Below are 18393 nucleotides of genomic sequence, written 5' to 3' on the forward strand. Positions count from 1 at the left end.
TTAGGTTTCTCACTGAAATCATTTACAAACAGCTTGTGCAATTATGGAACAAATGGTTGTAAATGCTTCTCTGGGATCCCCTTTGTTCAGAAATATCAGACATATATGGCTTTGGCGTTGCTTTTTGGTACTTAGAAGGCCGCTAACTGCTGCTGCGCATCACGCGTGTATTATGGCTAGCAGTGAAGGGGTTAATTAGGTAGCTTGTAGGGAGCTTGCAGGGTTAATTTTAGCTTTAGTGTAGAGCTCAGCCTCCCACCTGAAACATCAGACCCCCTGATCCCTCCCAAACAGCTCTCTTCCCTCCCCCACAATTGTCCCGCCATCTTAAGTACTGGCAGCAACTCTGCCAGTACTAAAATAAAAGGTATATTTAGGCTTTTTTTTTTTAAAAAGCATATTTACATATGCTGCTGTGTAGGACCCCCCCTTAGCCCCCAACCTGACTGATCCCCCACCAAACAGCTCTCTAACCCTCCCCCTCTGCCTTAATGGGCGCCATCTTGGGTACTGGCAGCTGTCTGCCAGTACCCAGTTTAGAATAATATGTTTTTTTTAAATTTTTTTCTCCTTTTCTGTAGTGTAGCTCCCCCCCACCACCAAAGACCAACCCCCCACCCCCTCCTAGATACCTTCGATTGTTTTTTTAAAAAAAAATTAAAATACTCCTTTCTCCCACTTTTATAACCAAAACTTTTCTGTGGTGTAGCGGTTCCCACCCGCTCCCGCCCCGTGCATGCGCCCACCCGCTGCCCCCTGTGCATGCCCGCATGCGCCCCCATTGGTCCCGTCCCTGATCCCGCCCCCCTCTACATTACCCGGCCCATCGATGGCCGCCCACCCACCCACCAACGATACCGACCCTTCGATGTCCAGTGCAGAGAGGGCCACAGAGTGGCTCTCTCTGCATCGGATGGCCAAGGGGTGTTATTGCAGGATACCTCAATATCGAGGCATCACTGCAATAACCGGAAAGCGTCTGGAAGCGAGCAGGATCGCTTCCAGCCGCTTTAAACCCCTAATGTCGTACAGGGTACGTCGCTGGTCTTTTAACACCAGGTTGTGTGCGACGTACCGTGTACGACATGCGTCGTTAAGGGGCTAAAATCTCAAGGTATTCACTGTCCCTTAAAACTGAGCCTGTGATGTATTACACTGATACCTAATAATGACATATTTTAGTTCAGTCTTTAAAATCTCATGTTTGTGCACGACTATCACATGCTAACTCTGGTGTTATGGAGACACATATATATATATATGCATAATTTTCTTCTGCTATAATTTTTTTAACAGAAAGTAAATACTTGACAGTTTGTCTTTGGATGACACAGCATAAATCACCTGCATAAATGCATGCCTGTGTGCAAAAGTTTTATTCATCTATTGAAAAGGATGATCACAGTTGCAGTTTAAAAGGATATGAAACCCAAACATTTTCTTTCATAATTCAGATAGAGCATGCAATTTTAAACAACTTTCTAATTTACTTCTATTATCAACTTTTCTTCATTCTCTTGGTATCTTCTGTTGAAAAGCAGGGACTTATGCTTGGGAGCTGGCCCATTTAAGGAGCACTATATTGCAGCAGTTTTGTTTTACAACAATGTTATCCATTTGCCAGATGGTATCTCTTCAACACAGAATATCATGAAAACAAAGCAGATTTGATAACAGCAGAAAATTTGATTTTTTTAAAAAAATGATATGCTCTGAATTACAAAAGAAAATGTTTGAGTTTCATATCCCTTAAATAAAACATTATGAGGTGTGCTGCATATGTCTACACAAAACACAATAGTATATTTGGATACTTGGGAGCACTAAAGCATATCTGCAGATTATAATACTGTTTTCTTGTGGGAGGTCAGATCAGGACAAGAAATTTAGCAAAGAATGTGTTTTAGGATGGATTTATGTAGTTTTGATTAAAGGGACCTGGCAAGGGTGAAAGTTTGAAGACCAGAAGTGACTTCTCGTTGTCTTAGGATATCTTCTCTATTTCCCCCTCTGGGGTGCCTAGGAATAATTTGTATACACTGAAATGCCAAAAGTGAACTGTCAGCATTATGTTCCCGTTTGAACTGCAGGGAGATAGGTGTAGTGGACAAGGGGTCATCTATAGCTCTTAGATGTTCTAGAAACCGATCTTTTACAGCTCTTGTTGTTAAACCTACATACAAAAGAGTTGGTTTGTTTAAAAAAGTAACATTCGTTAAAGAAACACTGAACACTAAGGGCGCGATCCGATATCGATCGCAGTTTGCGGCGCAAGCGAGGGAACCGGCGTCGCCCGCAGTTTCAGCTCGCAACTCGAGCTATCCCATATAGGTCGCCGTCAGATGCTAACGTGCCGTAAGTCTCACAAACCAGCGATGTCCAGAAATCTGCGTAAGTACAAATTTCTGGCGTCGCCAGTGACTTGCGCCACGTTAGAATCGGCGCCTATAAAACCTAACTAAAGTCTAAAACACCCGCACTGTCTAACACGCCTCCCTAACATAGCCCGCACTGTCTAACCCTCTATCCGCTATCCCCCCTCACTAGCCTAACAATAAAAATGCTATTAACCCCTAAACCGCCGCTCCTTTACCCCGCCGCAACCTAATAAAATTATTAACCCCTAAACCGCCACTCCCGTACCCCGCCGCCAGCTATATTATATCTATAACCCCCTAAAGTGAGCCCCTAACACCGCCGCCATCTATATTAAAATTATTAACCCCTAATCTAAGCCCCTTACACCGCCGCCATCTCTATTAAAATGATTAACCCCTAATTTAATCTACCTACCCCGCCGCCAGCTATATTATCTATATTAACCCTAAGTATATTATAGTTAATATAGTTATTACATTATATATATTAACTATATTAACCCTAATTATATTAGGGTTAATATAGTTAATATAGTTACTATAGTATTTATATTAACTATATTAACTCTATCTAACCCTAACACCCCTAACTAAATTTATATTAAATTAATCTAATTAATTTATAAACTAAAATATTCCTATTTAAATCTAAATACTTACCTATAAAATAAACCCTAAGATAGCTACAATATAATTAATAATTACATTGTAGCTATGTTAGGGTTAATATTTATTTTACAGGTAAATAGTTAATTATTTTAACTAGGTATAATAGATATTAAATAGTTATTAACTATTTAATATCTACCTAGTTAAAATAATTACCCAATTACCTGTAAAATAAATACACCTACACTATCAATAAATGTAATAAACTACAAACATCTATCTAAAAATACAATTAAATGAACTAAACTAAATTACAAAAAAAAACAAACACTAAATTACAAAAAATAAAAAAAAGATTAAAAGATTTTTAAGCTAATTACACCTATTCTAAGCCCCCTAATAAAATAATAAACCCCCAAAATAACAAAAATTCCCTGCCCTATTCTAAATTAAACAAATTTCAAAGCTCTTTACCTTACCAGCCCTTAAAAGGGCCTTTTGTGGGGCATGCCCCAAAGAATTCAGCTCTTTTGCATTCAATAAATACAATCCCCCCCCCCCCATTACAACCCACCACCCACATACCCCTATTCTAAACCCACCCAAACCCCCCTTTATAAATCCTAACACTACCCCCCTGAAGATCTCCCTACCTTGTCTTCACCACACCGGGCCGAACTCCTGATCCGATCCGGGCGATGTCGTCCTCCAAGCGGCAAAGAAGAAATCTTCCTCCGGCGACGTCTTCCTCCAAGCGGCAGCAAAGTCTTCAGTCTTCCGGCGGCATCTTCAATCTTCTTTCTTCGCTCCGCCGCCGCGGAGCATCCATCCCGGCCGATCGCTAAACTTGGAATGAGGTACCTTTAAATGACGTCATCCAAGATGGCGTCCGCCGAATTCCGATTGGCTGATAGGATTCTATCAGCCAATCGGAATTAAGTTAAAAAAATCTGATTGGCTGATTGAATCAGCCAATCAGATTCAGGTTCAATCCGATTGGCTGATCCAATCAGCCAATCAGATTGAGCTCGCATTCTATTGGCTGATCGGAACAGCCAATAGAATGCGAGCTCAATCTGATTGGCTGATTGGATCAGCCAATCGGATTGAACCTGAATCTGATTGGCTGATTCAATCAGCCAATCAGATTTTTTTAACTTAATTCCGATTGGCTGATAGAATCCTATCAGCCAATCGGAATTCGGCGGACGCCATCTTGGATGACGTCATTTAAAGGTACCTCATTCCAAGTTTAGCGATCGGCCGGGATGGATGCTCCGCGGCGGCGGAGCGAAGAAAGAAGATTGAAGATGCCGCCGGAAGACTGAAGACTTTGCTGCCGCTTGGAGGAAGACGTCGCCGGAGGAAGATTTCTTCTTTGCCGCTTGGAGGACGACATCGCCCGGATCGGATCAGGAGTTCGGCCCGGTGTGGTGAAGACAAGGTAGGGAGATCTTCAGGGGGGTAGTGTTAGGATTTATTAAGGGGGGTTTGGGTGGGTTTAGAATAGGGGTATGTGGGTGGTGGGTTGTAATGGGGGGGGGGATTGTATTTATTGAATGCAAAAGAGCTGAATTCTTTGGGGCATGCCCCACAAAAGGCCCTTTTAAGGGCTGGTAAGGTAAAGAGCTTTGAAATTTGTTTAATTTAGAATAGGGCAGGGAATTTTTGTTATTTTGGGGGTTTATTATTTTATTAGGGGGCTTAGAATAGGTGTAATTAGCTTAAAAATCTTTTAATCTTTTTTTTATTTTTTGTAATTTAGTGTTTGTTTTTTTTTGTAATTTAGTTTAGTTAATTTAATTGTATTTTTAGATAGATGTTTGTAGTTTATTACATTTATTGATAGTGTAGGTGTATTTATTTTACAGGTAATTGGGTAATTATTTTAACTAGGTAGATATTAAATAGTTAATAACTATTTAATATCTATTATACCTAGTTAAAATAATTAACTATTTACCTGTAAAATAAATATTAACCCTAACATAGCTACAATGTAATTATTAATTATATTGTAGCTATCTTAGGGTTTATTTTATAGGTAAGTATTTAGATTTAAATAGGAATATTTTAGTTTATAAATGAATTAGATTAATTTAATATAAATTTAGTTAGGGGTGTTAGGGTTAGATAGAGTTAATATAGTTAATATAAATACTATAGTAACTATATTAACTATATTAACCCTAATATAATTAGGGTTAATATAGTTAATATATATAATGTAATAACTATATTAACTATAATATACTTAGGGTTAATATAGATAACATAGCTGGCGGCGGGGTAGGTAGATTAAATTAGGGGTTAATCATTTTTATATAGGTGGCGGCGGTGTAAGGGGTCAGATTACGGGATAGATAAGGTAGATGGCGGCGGTTTTAGGGGCTCACAGTAGGGGGTTAGTTTATGTAGATGGCGGCGGGGTCGGGGAGCGGCGTTTTAGGGGGTAATAACTTTATTAGGGATTTCGGGGGGGGGGGATCGCGGTTGACAGGGAGATAGACATTGCGCATGCGTTAGGTGTTAGGTTTATTTTAGCAGATCGCGGTTGACAGGGAGATAGACATTGCGCATGCGTTAGGTGTTAGGTTTATTTTAGCAGATCGCGGTTGACAGGGAGATAGACATTGCGCATGCGTTAGGTGTTAGGTTTATTTTAGTAGCTAGTTTAGGGAGTTACGGGGCTCCAATAGTCAGCGTAAGGCTTCTTACGGCTGCTTTTTGTGGCGAGGTGAAAATGGAGTAAGTTTTCTCCATTTTCGCCACGTAAGTCCTTACGCTGCATATTGGATACCAAATTGCGCGGGTTTGGTATACCTGCCTATGGCCCAAAAAACTGCGGGCGACGGCAGAAATATACGGGCGTAACTTCTAGCTTACGCCGTATATAGGATACCAAATCCGCGCAATTATTGGCGTCGCCGGCTTTTGCGGGCGACGCTTTATATCGGATCGACCCCTAAGGGCCACATTACAAGTAGAGTGCTAAATATCGCTGTCATGAAAGTGATATTTGCGCTTCACTCACATTTGCATTCCTGGGAAGCATTGCGCTCACAAGAGCGTGTTTCCATGGGCTCCAATGGGAGCCTTTTTCTGATGCCGTAAGTAGTGTAGTGATGGCAGCATGTTAAAATATATATATGCTTATATACATATATATTTATGTATATACACATATTAACACATAAATATATATAAGCATATACATATATATTTACTAGGAACAAACAGTTCCCATAGACCGCAATGTAAAAGCACTTTTTATTGACGTTTTTCTTTTCTAACACCCCACTCCCGCCAACTTTACCCCCAAAATACTGCAGAGTGCAGTTATTTTAATATCATTAAAGCGATATTTGCGCTCCACTGTGTAATAATGTGCGCTGGTATTACATGTGAGCAATGCGAACGCGAGCTTGCTTTTACATTGCTGGGAAGCACTGCACTCACAAAAGCATGCTTCCATAGGCTCCAATGGGAGCCTCGTTCGGATGCCATCAGAGACGGCATCAAATCCTAAGTGCAGCGAAGGGGGTAAGTAGTGCAGCGATGGCAGCATGTTTAAATATATATATGTATATGCTTATACTGTATACATATATATGTATGTGTTTGTGTATATACACATAGTAATGCATAAATATATATATGTATATGCTTATACTGTATGCATATATATGTATGTGTTTGTGTATATACACATAGTAACGCATAAATATATATATGTATATGCTTATACTGTATGCATATATATGTATGTTTGTGTATATACACATAGTAATGCATAAATATATATATGTATATGCTTATACTGTATGCATATATATGTATGTTTGTGTAAATACACATAGTAATGCATAAATATATATATGTATATGCTTATACTGTATGCATATATATGTATGTTTGTGTATATACACATAGTAATGCATAAATATATATATATATATGTATATGCTTATACTGTATGCATATATATGTATGTTTGTGTATATACACATAGTAATGCATAAATATATATATGTATATGCTTATACTGTATACATATATATGTATGTTTGTGTAAATACACATAGTAACGAATAAATATATATATGTATATGCTTATACTGTATGCATATATATGTATGTTTGTGTAAATACACATAGTAACGCATAAAAATATATGTATATAAGCACATACATATATAGTTATTGGGAACACACAGTTCCCATAGACGGCAATGTAAAGGCACTTTTCAGTGCCTTTTTTTTCTAACACCCCACTGCCGCTAACCTAACCCCAAAAATATTGCCTAGTGCAGTTATTTTACTAAAAAATAAAGATGCTGCTATACACTGTATTTTGGTGGCATTTGGGGCACATTTATAAAATTAACCAGAGTTCTTATCTCTGGTTAATTTTATAAGCTATAATTGCTACCGCAAACGCGCAGTAGCAATAACTAACCACTTGTAATGGCTGGTTAATTATTGTGCACGCGCAAACGGGCAAATATGCTAGTCTGCGGGCGTGCGATAATTTTCCGTTGCTCTTGTAATCTAGGCCTTAGTGTTTAATGTCCTTTTTTTTAAAAAAAAAATGTAATGCGTTATTATTACATTTTAAATGGGACTGATATTTTTTAAAAAAATACAATTCACGTGTAATTGTATTGTTTCAGATCTCCATATTTCTGTGCACATAGTTTAAAAGTGTGATCTATATCTCAAGATTTATATTGTAAGAATGTTGTCACTAGTGTTGAACATCTTCCGGTTATGTGTCCATATGCCTACTCTTCTCAAGAGCAATTATGCACCACAAATATCATACAAGTGCACTCTTCTACTGATTTAATCTTTCTATTTAAAAGGCTGAATAGCAATTTAATGCAAAGAAATGTAGTAAAATATGTCATTGTATTTTAAACTAGGTGTACTGTAGAGACCATTATGTAAAAGTTTTCCAAACCATTGTTGACGCCTGTGTAATATCTCAAGAATGTAATTCTACCTGTTACTAAGCTAACATATTTTGTGTAAATCTGCCCTTTGTCTTTGTTTTTTCCATACCCATTCATTATAAGCAAGAAGCCAGAATCTGCTCTTTGTAAAACTTTTTGACAAAAAGCAGCCATTCCTGACTTATAGCAAAACAAGTAAAACAGAAAACTGTGTCTCAAAAATATTTAAAATAAAGGAATGAGGCAGTTTAATAAAAAAAAGTCTTATCACATAAGTATCTTATTTTATCCAGTGTTTTTTTTTCTTTCCTGAGAAACATCTTCATGTCCTATGTTGTTTATTGAGTACATTGCACAAATTAGAAAACAATATTTTACTGGATGCATTGCCACCAAAAGCAGAGTGTGGTATAGTAATGTACCATATTTCTGCATTTCATCATTTATGTATTTAGTTACTTATATTTAGTGGGTGTTAAACAATTTGACTTTTTGACAATTAATGACCCAATCACCCTTTTTAAGAGCCACTTTTGTTGTGTGCTGATGTAAGCTCAACATACAGTACTGATAGTTCTCAATAGAAAAAAATGTGGCATCAAAACACTAGAAAGTGTTATCTGTTACCCCCTCCCAAAAAACAACAACAACCAAAATAGAACCCTCCCCACCAACTGCTGTTTTAGGTTCAAAGCACACAGGAAACACTACCCACTGTCAAAGTGCTGTCTGATTGTTTTTCTGAAAAACATTTTCCTACAAGTATATACATGTTTCATATTTTACTGAAAGGAGTCCAAAATGAATTGCTATTATCTGTAACTGCTGCTCTGAGTTTCTTGGAAGATTGTCCTAGGTTGCTATTGGGTGGATACTAAAGGGCAGTGTGAGGATATAGGCAATTAAGATTGTGACATAGAAAGATAAGTTAAACTAAGCTCACAAGGGCATTACTACCGAAAGAGATAACACAAATGCCACTGGGACAGTTAAGGAAAAACATATTTCAGGGAAACTGTATTGCTAAAATAAAGTCATTGTGGGCACCAAATCTGTAAAGTCATGATGTGGTACAGAATGTACTGAGAATTGCTTACCCATATGTTATTTTTTGTCAAAATACATTTTAATTGGATATGAATAAACATTACCTGTTATTTTGGTCACAATGATACTGTATTGCATTTGTTATACTTAAAAGTACACTTCTGCATAAGGAAAATTGTAACTAAATACTAGTTCTACTTGTTAAACCTGATTTTAGTATTTGCAACTATTTTCTAGGTCATGCAACATTATTTCAATACAAAATAGGTGTTTGTATCACCATGGTCAAAAAGATGAGCATTCCCAGGCACCAGCTTGGCTGCTCCACCGGGGAGAGGTTGTTGCAACCATAAGAGTTTGTATTTTGTAAACTGTTAACACAATTAATATGACAAAAGTTCCAACACAAAAAGTTTCATGGTTTGTTAGTTTGTATGTGGGGATCTGCAGTGAAGTAGGTGGGGAGAACAGACCTTTCTCGCTCTCTTGTTCTCCCCCAGGACACAAACACTGTAATGTTGTTCATAGCCCTCAGCTAAACCCCCCCCATAACCATTTTACAGTGAAATATATTGAATGGCCGGTAAATAATTTAAAACAGTTGTGTAATGTTTTATGCTAAATGTTTTTTCCCCCAGCCATACAAAATGCCGTAAAGTGTCAGTGAGTTAATAAATGATTCTTCACTTGTCAGGAATCAGATGCTCTGGCGCCTCAGTCTTCATATAATAGGAGAAACAGTAAATGAACCGTAACGGGCGGTTATCTATACAGCACTTTGTAATTAACACTACTCGAATACACCCACGCGTGTTATGTTTAATATAGGCTGCAGAAACCTTTGTATTTTGACAACCCGTCATAACTATTATTTAATTTATATTTTGTTTCTAATGAAACGTTTACAGTATCCGATTTTAATTTCAAAAGCACAATTAGGAGGTTCTGAAACTAAAAATATGGGTAAAAAGCAGATAATTTACGACGCTTTACTTGTTTTAAGACTTATTTTCAAATAACTAATTTCATATACTGTAATGTGCTGTCACGTTTGCGTTTACCAGGTATTTAAAAGAATCCATAAGTAGATTTAAATTATTGTTCGGTTTAACTTTTTAACTACAGCTACACTTTAATTATATGGGTTAAATCATTATTTCAATTCAAATAATTATTAACGGTAAATCCACAAAAGAGCGATTACTGCACAAGACCAGCCGGACGTTGACGTCACAAAAGGCAGAGTCGGAAAGCGCGAAGCGTGGCTGGGACTGAATCATGCGGAGCAAACTGATCAGGGCTGGTTTGAGCTGGTGCGTCGCTATAGCAACGAGGGCGGCCTTATAAATAGTAAAGAGCAGCTGCTCTTCCTTAGTCCATTCAGTCTTTAGTGTGAAGGTGTCGTGTCTCTCTCAGGGTTTTCTTGTCTGTCAGCGGTCGTGGGTTTTTTTTTTCTCTCTCCTTGGTGATTTGGTGCCTCGATGGGTACAGATTTCGTAAATGCTTTTTAAGGTAAGGTGGTGGCTACCAAATGTGTAGGTTGGTAATGGGATAAGCAGAGCTCTAAGCATAGGCCGTTAAAACGATCGAAAGAAGCATTCTTATTATATTGTGTATATGTGTGTGTATATGTATGTATATGTGTATATATGTGTGTGTGTATATATATATATATATATATATATATATATATATATATATATATTGGATCACTGGGTTGGTGTTGCTAATACCCGTGGCAGGTTTATCACTTTCACGTGTACATGTTACTGTGTTGGGTCATAGCGTTCTTTTGATAGCTTTTTTTTTTTATGGGCATCGCTTGTTCCAAATGATAACCTGGCTACGGTCGTGCCCAGCTCTAATGGCCGCTATAGGCTCAGTACAATAGGGTAGGTTATTTTTGTTGAATGTAACTCCGTTTTTTGTTTTGACACTTGTGGGGGCGCTTTTCTAATGTTTAAATGTTTATCTTCTTCAGGGGACTTTTTTATTTGTTAGTTAGTTGGTATTTTCTATGGGCAGCTGTTATCAGGCCAGTGTGCTTTACTGTCAGGTTGTCGGGTGCAAAGCTAGAGCTCAACCAATAGGAGAGGAGTGTCACAACCGGCTTCTGCGGTGATTGGCTGACTGCAGGGTGTGGAAGGATTACGTTTGTCTTGTATGATGTGTAACTAGTTATCGGCATGTGACGTGCCACATGTACTGAAAATGCCCTTGTAGGTACACTACACAGGAAATGAGCGTATTTACTATATTTGGGTTTTGTGTTATAAGTAGAGAGAGTAAGAATAATCATACAGCAGATAATTGGTTTAAGCTATTTCACCCCTGGCTTCAGAGAAATGAATTGTGGTGTCTAGCAGGGCTTCATCTACAGCATATATCACAAGTAGTGACCTTTGTGTGAGCGTCTAACGTGACACTTCCAATTTTTAGTGCATTTGTTTACTTTGTCATCCTTTTACTACATTTATGCAATCTGATGATCTTTTTGTTTTCATAGAACATCAACAACACAACAGTAAAGAACGGCTCCTTCCAGGGCGTAGGTCTCTTCTTATATCTGCCAGAGTTCTATTTCACTGGAGACCCTCCTTGGCTGCAAAGCTGAGACCGTCTTTATAACAAGCCCCATCTCTTACTTGTCCATGTAAGAATTTTTTATTTTTGTATGAAGGAAAATGTGTGTCTGCGCTGAATTTATATCTATATCAAATTTTTTTTTTTTTTTTTTTCCTCCCGTCAGTTTGTTGCATATCTATCTAGTGTTTTTGTGAACTAAAATTGCGAAGATGAACAGCTTTAGCAATGATGACTTTGACTTCAGCTTTCTGGAGGAAGGTTTTACAGCCAGAGATATTCTGGAACAAAAAATCAATGAAGTATCATCATCTGTAAGTGGTTTATTCATTTGACTTTATCTTCATGTTCTTGAAAACTGGAAGAACTTATAATTTTTTTTTTTCCTTTTTCTTGAAGGATGATAAAGATGCCTTTTATGTTGCTGATCTTGGTGACATTGTTAAGAAGCATTTGCGGTGGTTTAAAGCACTCCCTCGTGTAACTCCATTCTATGCAGTTAAATGCAATGACAGCAAAGCCATAGTGAAGACTCTATCTATTTTGGGAGCTGGATTTGATTGTGCAAGCAAGGTATGTATCAGACTACTCTGTGCTAAAGTGAGCTTCACACCTACCCTTATGTGGTTTAGACTGTTGTTCTTGCAGATCATAACATTTTGGATAAAGGTTAGTTATAAAATTTGCTTAGTTCTCATAGTGTTTGTTGAAGAGAACACACAGGTAGTTTAGTTTGTACATGTCACTTTGGCATCTTTAACAAAGGGGGGTTGAACACTAGGCACAAAGTTCCAGAGCAGGGCACTGAGATATATAATTGTGTGCTGATGGGCTCGTCTGTAGCATTGGCACTGCATAGTTAAAAACTGTGCACCTGACAATGCAATTTGGTCATTTCTAATTAGTTTTTTTTTTTTTTTTTTTTTTGTTTTAAGACTGAAATTCAACTTGTTCAGAGCATTGGAGTGACACCAGAAAGGATAATTTACGCAAACCCATGTAAACAAGTGTCTCAAATAAAATATGCTGCAAGCTGTGGTGTTGAGAAAATGACATTTGATAGTGAAGTTGAGCTAATGAAAGTGGCAAGGAATCATCCAAATGCAAAGTAAGTTGTTGCGTACAGAACTGTTCATCTAAATAATCTTAGTGTTGAAAATGTAATTTGTGCTCATACAGTTTCCTGTAAGGGCAAAATACCTTCAAAGTTTGATCAGATTGTAAAGGAAATTAGAGCATTAAAATGAAAATAGTCATAAATAAAGCGCTTTTCTTAAAAGGATTGACATTTTAGAAATGAAATGGACATATACTTCCACTAACAAATGCTTTTAGTAAGCTATTACAAACATGCTGTGCACTGGCATTCAACCACCACTCAATGTGTTGCTGAAACAGTAATTTAATAGAAGCATTTTTGCTAATGGAAGTACAATGAAAAACTAATATAAAAAGGTCAAAATTAAATGTGCCAATCGCAAACAAGTAAACAAATCTTGCTTTAAAGGAACAGCCTACACCGTAGTCATGAATTTTTACCTTAGATTAAGCTGCAATTTTTTTTATTTTTTTTTAAATGTGGTTTCTGGCTACTTTGAAATGGTTGCCAAGTTCTGCCCACTAATGACATAATCTGGGCACTCTGCTGAATAGCATTGGCAGTCAGTTGAATCAAACTAGATAGCCTTTTATGATTTCAACACCATATGCAGCCTACATCGTGAGGTCAGTGGGCAGAGCTTGGCAGCCATTTCAAAGTAGCCAGAAACTTTTTTTTTTTTTTTTTTAATAAAATAACTTGCTCTTCCTGTTGCATGATATAGAAAGGGGTGCATGAGGCTAATTTGCAGCTTAAAGGGAGACTCATCAAAATTAAACTTTATTCAAAACGTGCAATTTTAAACAACGTTCCAATTTACTCCCATTTAACAAAATGTACGCAGTCTTTTGATTAAACTTTGAGTCTCCAGCTCCTACTGAGCATGTGCAAGAAAGAATTCAAATAAACATATATGCATTTGTGATTGGCTGATGGCTGTCACATGGTACAGGCGGAGTTGTATAGACATAACAAATTTAAAAATGTCAAGAGAAAATCTACTCATTTATTGTTCTAAGTGCTATTGTCTTGTCTTATGCATTTGTTTATGCAAATCTAATTTTGACTTGTCCTTTAAGGTAAGACTTTAAGATGACTCAAAGGGAAATTGTACACTTTCTTTGCTTTTTTTTTTTTTTTTTTTTTTTAAATGGTTTGATACTGGATTTTTATATCAGTATCTGCATATTCTTTATAGTGTATTACATGCAGTTATATCAAAATTAGTGTGTACTGTCCCTTAAAGTTGTAGACTGTCCCTTTAACAGTTTGCACCTGTGCATTTATGGAAAGACTAGGGTAGCCTGCCTTAAAGGGACAGTCTACACCAGAATTGTTTTAAAATATAGATTTTTTTTTTTACCCATTCCCCAGTTTTGCATAACCAACAGTTATATTTATATATTTTTTACCTCTGTGATTATCTTGTATCTGAGCCTCTGCAAACTGCCCCTTTAAGTTATTTTGACAGGCTTGCAGTTTAGCCAATCAGTGATAGCTCCCAGTTAACTTCACGTGCATGAGCACAGTGTTATCTATTGAAATTCATGAACTAACACCCTCTAGTGGTGAAAATCCTGTTAAAATGCATTCTTAAAAGGCAGCCTTCAAGGTCTAAGAAATTAGCATATGAACCTCCTAGGTTAAGCTTTCAACTAAGAATACCAAGAGAACAAAGCAAAATTGGTGATAAAAGTAAATTGGAAAGTTGTTTAAAATGACATGCCCTATCTGAATCATCAAAAGTTTATTTTGGTCTAGACTGTCCCTTTAACTGTACAGTGGTTTAACAGATTCATCTTGGTAATAGATATAGATAAATATTAGAATTCCATTTTTCAATATATTTAAACTTTTATAGGTTGGTTTTGCGCATAGCAACAGATGATTCAAAAGCAGTTTGCCGACTCAGTGTGAAATTTGGTGCAACCCTTAAGACAAGTCGCACTCTTCTGGAGCGTGCAAAGGAGCTTAATGTGGAAATAATTGGTGTTAGGTAAGTGTTGTAGTGTGTACAATTATGTATCTTGAGTTTTTTAACTTTTCAGAATTGAATAACATGTTTGTTTCTTTTAGTTTCCATGTTGGCAGTGGCTGTACTGATCCTCAAACATTTGTACAAGCTGTTTCAGATGCACGATGTGTCTTTGACATGGGGGTAAGTTTGAACAATTTTTTTTTTTTTTTTTTCCATTTCTCAACAAAAGTAAGTTATAATTTTTTTTTTATTTTTTTTCCCTCTAGGCTGAGCTTGGATTCAACATGTATTTGCTTGACATTGGTGGTGGCTTCCCTGGGTCAGAGGATGTGAAGCTTAAATTTGAAGAGGTAATCTAAAAGACCATAAATTCCCATTTAATACTTTGGGGTGTGGGATTTTTTTTTTATTTTTAAGAACAGGCTCAGGACAGAAAACGCTTGCAAATTGATTTGATGAAGGGTCATATTTAATTGAGGGGGAGGGTTTTGTGAGGCATGTTCTAGTATGGGGTGTGTTTGGAGGGTGTTAACATCAGTGCTGCTCCAGATAAGTTACTGGAATATATGGCTTCTCTTTACTAGCTGTGTCTTTATCTGGAGCAGCACATGAGCTTGTCTGGTGCTTAACTTTGTAATCCTGGTAAGGAATGTCTCAAACTGACATGTAAGCAGCTGTGTAAAACGTGTAGTTTACTCAAATCAATTGCTCTAGGGCAAGTAACATATTGTATACATTTGTTTATTTTTAGGTGACATCAGTCATCAATCCTGCCTTGGATAAATATTTTCCAGCAGAATCTGGAGTTAAAATAATTTCAGAACCTGGGAGATACTATGTTGCATCAGCATTCACATTGGCTGTTAATATTATTGCAAAGAAAGTAATGTTGACTGAACAGACTGGGTCTGATGGTATGTTTTGCCAACACAATGGTTTAGCAGCTAAAGGGGGATAATAAAACAAATCAAAGTAATGTGTTTTTTTTTTTTTTTTTTTTTTTTTTTTTTTTTTTTTTTTTTTAGATGAAGATGATAGTGCTGTGGACAAGACTGTTATGTATTATGTGAATGATGGTGTATATGGCTCCTTTAATTGCATCTTGTATGATCATGCACATGTCAAGCCAGTTCTTCAAAAGGTGTGTATGCTATGGGTATTTTGGTCTTGGGCTACATTAAGATTTTCTTCCATTTCTATTCATGTGTAGGTATGTCTGTCACCTTAATTATGCTTGTCTCATATCAAGGGTTTTTATTTTTTTGTAGAAGCCAAAACCAGATGAGAAATTCTACTCAAGCAGCATTTGGGGTCCAACTTGTGATGGTTTAGATCGTATTGTTGACAGGTTTGACCTACCAGAGCTGCAGGTTGGAGACTGGATGCTATTTGAAAATATGGGTGCCTATACTGTTGCAGCATCTTCAACCTTCAATGGATTTCAGAGACCAACACTTTATTATGTGATGTCCAGACCATATTGGTAAGTTAAGAAACCTTATGCTCATCTTGGCAATTCACCCAGTGTAATCCCTACTCAAACTTATTTATATTTTGTCCTTCAGGCAACTTATGCAGGATATCAAGGAGCATGGCATCCTCTCTGAAGAACCCGATGACACTCTTCCTCACATCTCCTCCTCCTGTGCTTGGGAGAGTGGAAAAGAGCATATTCCAGCAAACTGCACTTCAGCTAGTGTCAATGTTTAAGGTTATTTAATGTAGTGACTGTAGTTATTAAAGGGCATCATAGTGATTATAAATGGGGATTCTTTAGACCCCAGCATATTGGTTTGCAAATATAAAATAGTCTGTATAATTTCTGCATACCACATTCTCAGATCGGTGCCTTCTCAATGAATTTTGCCCAGTTGAATAACTGCAGACTAACATGATGGGGCTAAGAAGAGCCTGGTATTTATGATCTGTCAATTTGCTGCAATGTTAGTATGAAGTTTTGGGACCATTATTTATGTTTTTATTTCTGTAGACCATATGTGATTAAGTTAATGTCGGCATTAATGCAACAAAATGGATGACTGTGAGATGGGGTCACATTTATCTGTGTTCCTATGGAAACTTTTTATATACTTTGTTTTTCAATTTAACAGAAGATTCTCTGCTGTCAATCAAGCATTTGTAGCTTGTGTATTGGCAAAGCCAGTCTACCTGTTTGACCCATTTTTACAAATAAATTGTTTTAAAAAAAAAATTCTCATCTCTGTACATACCTTAGCACAATTCCTGACTTCATTAACATTGTATTGGTTTGCTGTAACTGGGGAATGGGTAATGTATTTTAAACAAAAGTTCTGGTGTAAAACAATTCGGATTGAGAAATGTTTGTTTGCCTTACTATACTGTGTTTTTCTACAGTATTAAAGTGGACAAAGAACGCTATAATTTTTTTTTTTTTTTTTAGCGTTTGTGCTTAAAGGGATACTGAACCCAAATTTTATCTTTCGTGATTTGGTTTCATGAGATTTTAAGCAACTTTCAAATAAAGATAGCAAGAGAACACTTAGTAAATTAGAAAGGCATTTAAGCAGCCAGACACTTTTTGGTTGAGACTACTGGACAGCACTTTATTAGTGGGTGAATTTATCCACTGATCAGCAAGAACAACCCAGGTTCACAAAAATGGCTGGCATCTAAACTTACATTAGTTTTCAAATAGATACCAAGAGGACAAAGAATTGGCAAGTTGCTTAAAATGTCATGCTCTCTAGATCATGGGGGGGAAAAAAATACACCATATAAATGAACACTGAACCCCAATTTTTTTTATATATTTTTTTTTCCATTCTCTTGGTATCATTTGAAATGCAAGAATGTACATTTAGATGCCGTCCCATTTTAGGTTAAGAACCTGGGTTGTTTTTGCTGATTGGTGGATAAATTCACCAACCAATTAAAAATGTGTTGTCTAGTGTACTAAAGCAAAAATAGCTTAGATGTCTTTTCAAATGAAGACGGCAAGAAAACGAACGGGAGTAAATTAGAAAGTTGCTTAAAATTGCATGCTCTCTCAATCACAAAGAACATTTGGGTTCAGTTGTGTTCCTTTAAGCACAAATCCTAAAAAAATTACATCCTATCCTCTGCCCAATTTAATACTGTACAAAAATAGTTTAGTAAAGCAAACCTTTATGGGTATACATTTTTCTCCATCCTGAGTTGTTTTAAGGGAGTCTTGCACCAGAACACATGAGAAGTCCTTGTATCTCCACCTATACTGAAAAATGGACTTGATGCTATAACAGGCAAAATCTGATATATCAAAAGACAAAATATAGGTGAAGACACTATTTGTAAACTTTAATACACTCCAATAGGTAAAATGGATCATTGGGAACAAATTAATCTGTTGTGAGGGTGACTGTTTACTGTAGGGAAGATATTTATTTCTTAAAGGGGCAGTAAACAATATTATATAATTCTGCAAATAGTACAAAATGATATAACATCTTATCTCCAACTTTATATAACAAAGTATTTCAGATTTTATCACAAAGTAGAATTTTGCATAACCTTGCTCTGAGTGGGGTTTCTTTTTTTTTTTAATACCCCTAAGCGTATCGGTGCATGCTGTCCAGTCACCGCCAGCCTGATTGCACCATTAGACTGAATTAGCAGGAGCGATCAACATTTAGTTTAATGGCGCGATCGAGCTGGCTGCGACTAGACAATGTGATGTGGTTAGGGAAACAGACCTGCTCAGTAGTAGTGGTTGGTATTTACTAA

The 18393-nt window shown here is 36.8% G+C and overlaps 1 protein-coding gene across 1 annotated transcript; it reads left to right on the plus strand.

The window, feature by feature from the left end:
- The first annotated feature begins 10351 nt into the window (after positions 1-10351).
- ODC1 (ornithine decarboxylase 1) lies at positions 10352-16888 on the plus strand. The gene is made up of 12 exons (XM_053709685.1): positions 10352-10501; positions 11496-11642; positions 11739-11886; positions 11972-12145; positions 12508-12680; positions 14533-14667; positions 14748-14829; positions 14916-14999; positions 15401-15563; positions 15675-15790; positions 15918-16132; positions 16215-16888. Exons 3-12 carry the CDS (start codon positions 11785-11787, stop codon positions 16357-16359), a joined length of 1389 nt encoding a protein of 462 aa, XP_053565660.1. The 5' UTR covers positions 10352-10501; positions 11496-11642; positions 11739-11784; the 3' UTR covers positions 16360-16888.
- The last annotated feature ends 1505 nt before the right edge of the window (positions 16889-18393 follow it).

The sequence above is a fragment of the Bombina bombina genome, chromosome 4 (genome assembly GCF_027579735.1).
Source record: "Bombina bombina isolate aBomBom1 chromosome 4, aBomBom1.pri, whole genome shotgun sequence".
Taxonomy (NCBI): domain Eukaryota; kingdom Metazoa; phylum Chordata; class Amphibia; order Anura; family Bombinatoridae; genus Bombina; species Bombina bombina.

Bases quoted from the DNA above. Each gene is read 5' to 3' on its own strand.
- ODC1 (XM_053709685.1), top strand. From the start codon at position 11,785: ATGAACAGCTTTAGCAATGATGACTTTGACTTCAGCTTTCTGGAGGAA. The intron at 12,146-12,507 runs GTATGTATCAGA...TTTTGTTTTAAG, and splicing joins GATTTGATTGTGCAAGCAAG to ACTGAAATTCAACTTGTTCA. The intron at 15,791-15,917 runs GTGTGTATGCTA...ATTTTTTTGTAG, and splicing joins TCAAGCCAGTTCTTCAAAAG to AAGCCAAAACCAGATGAGAA.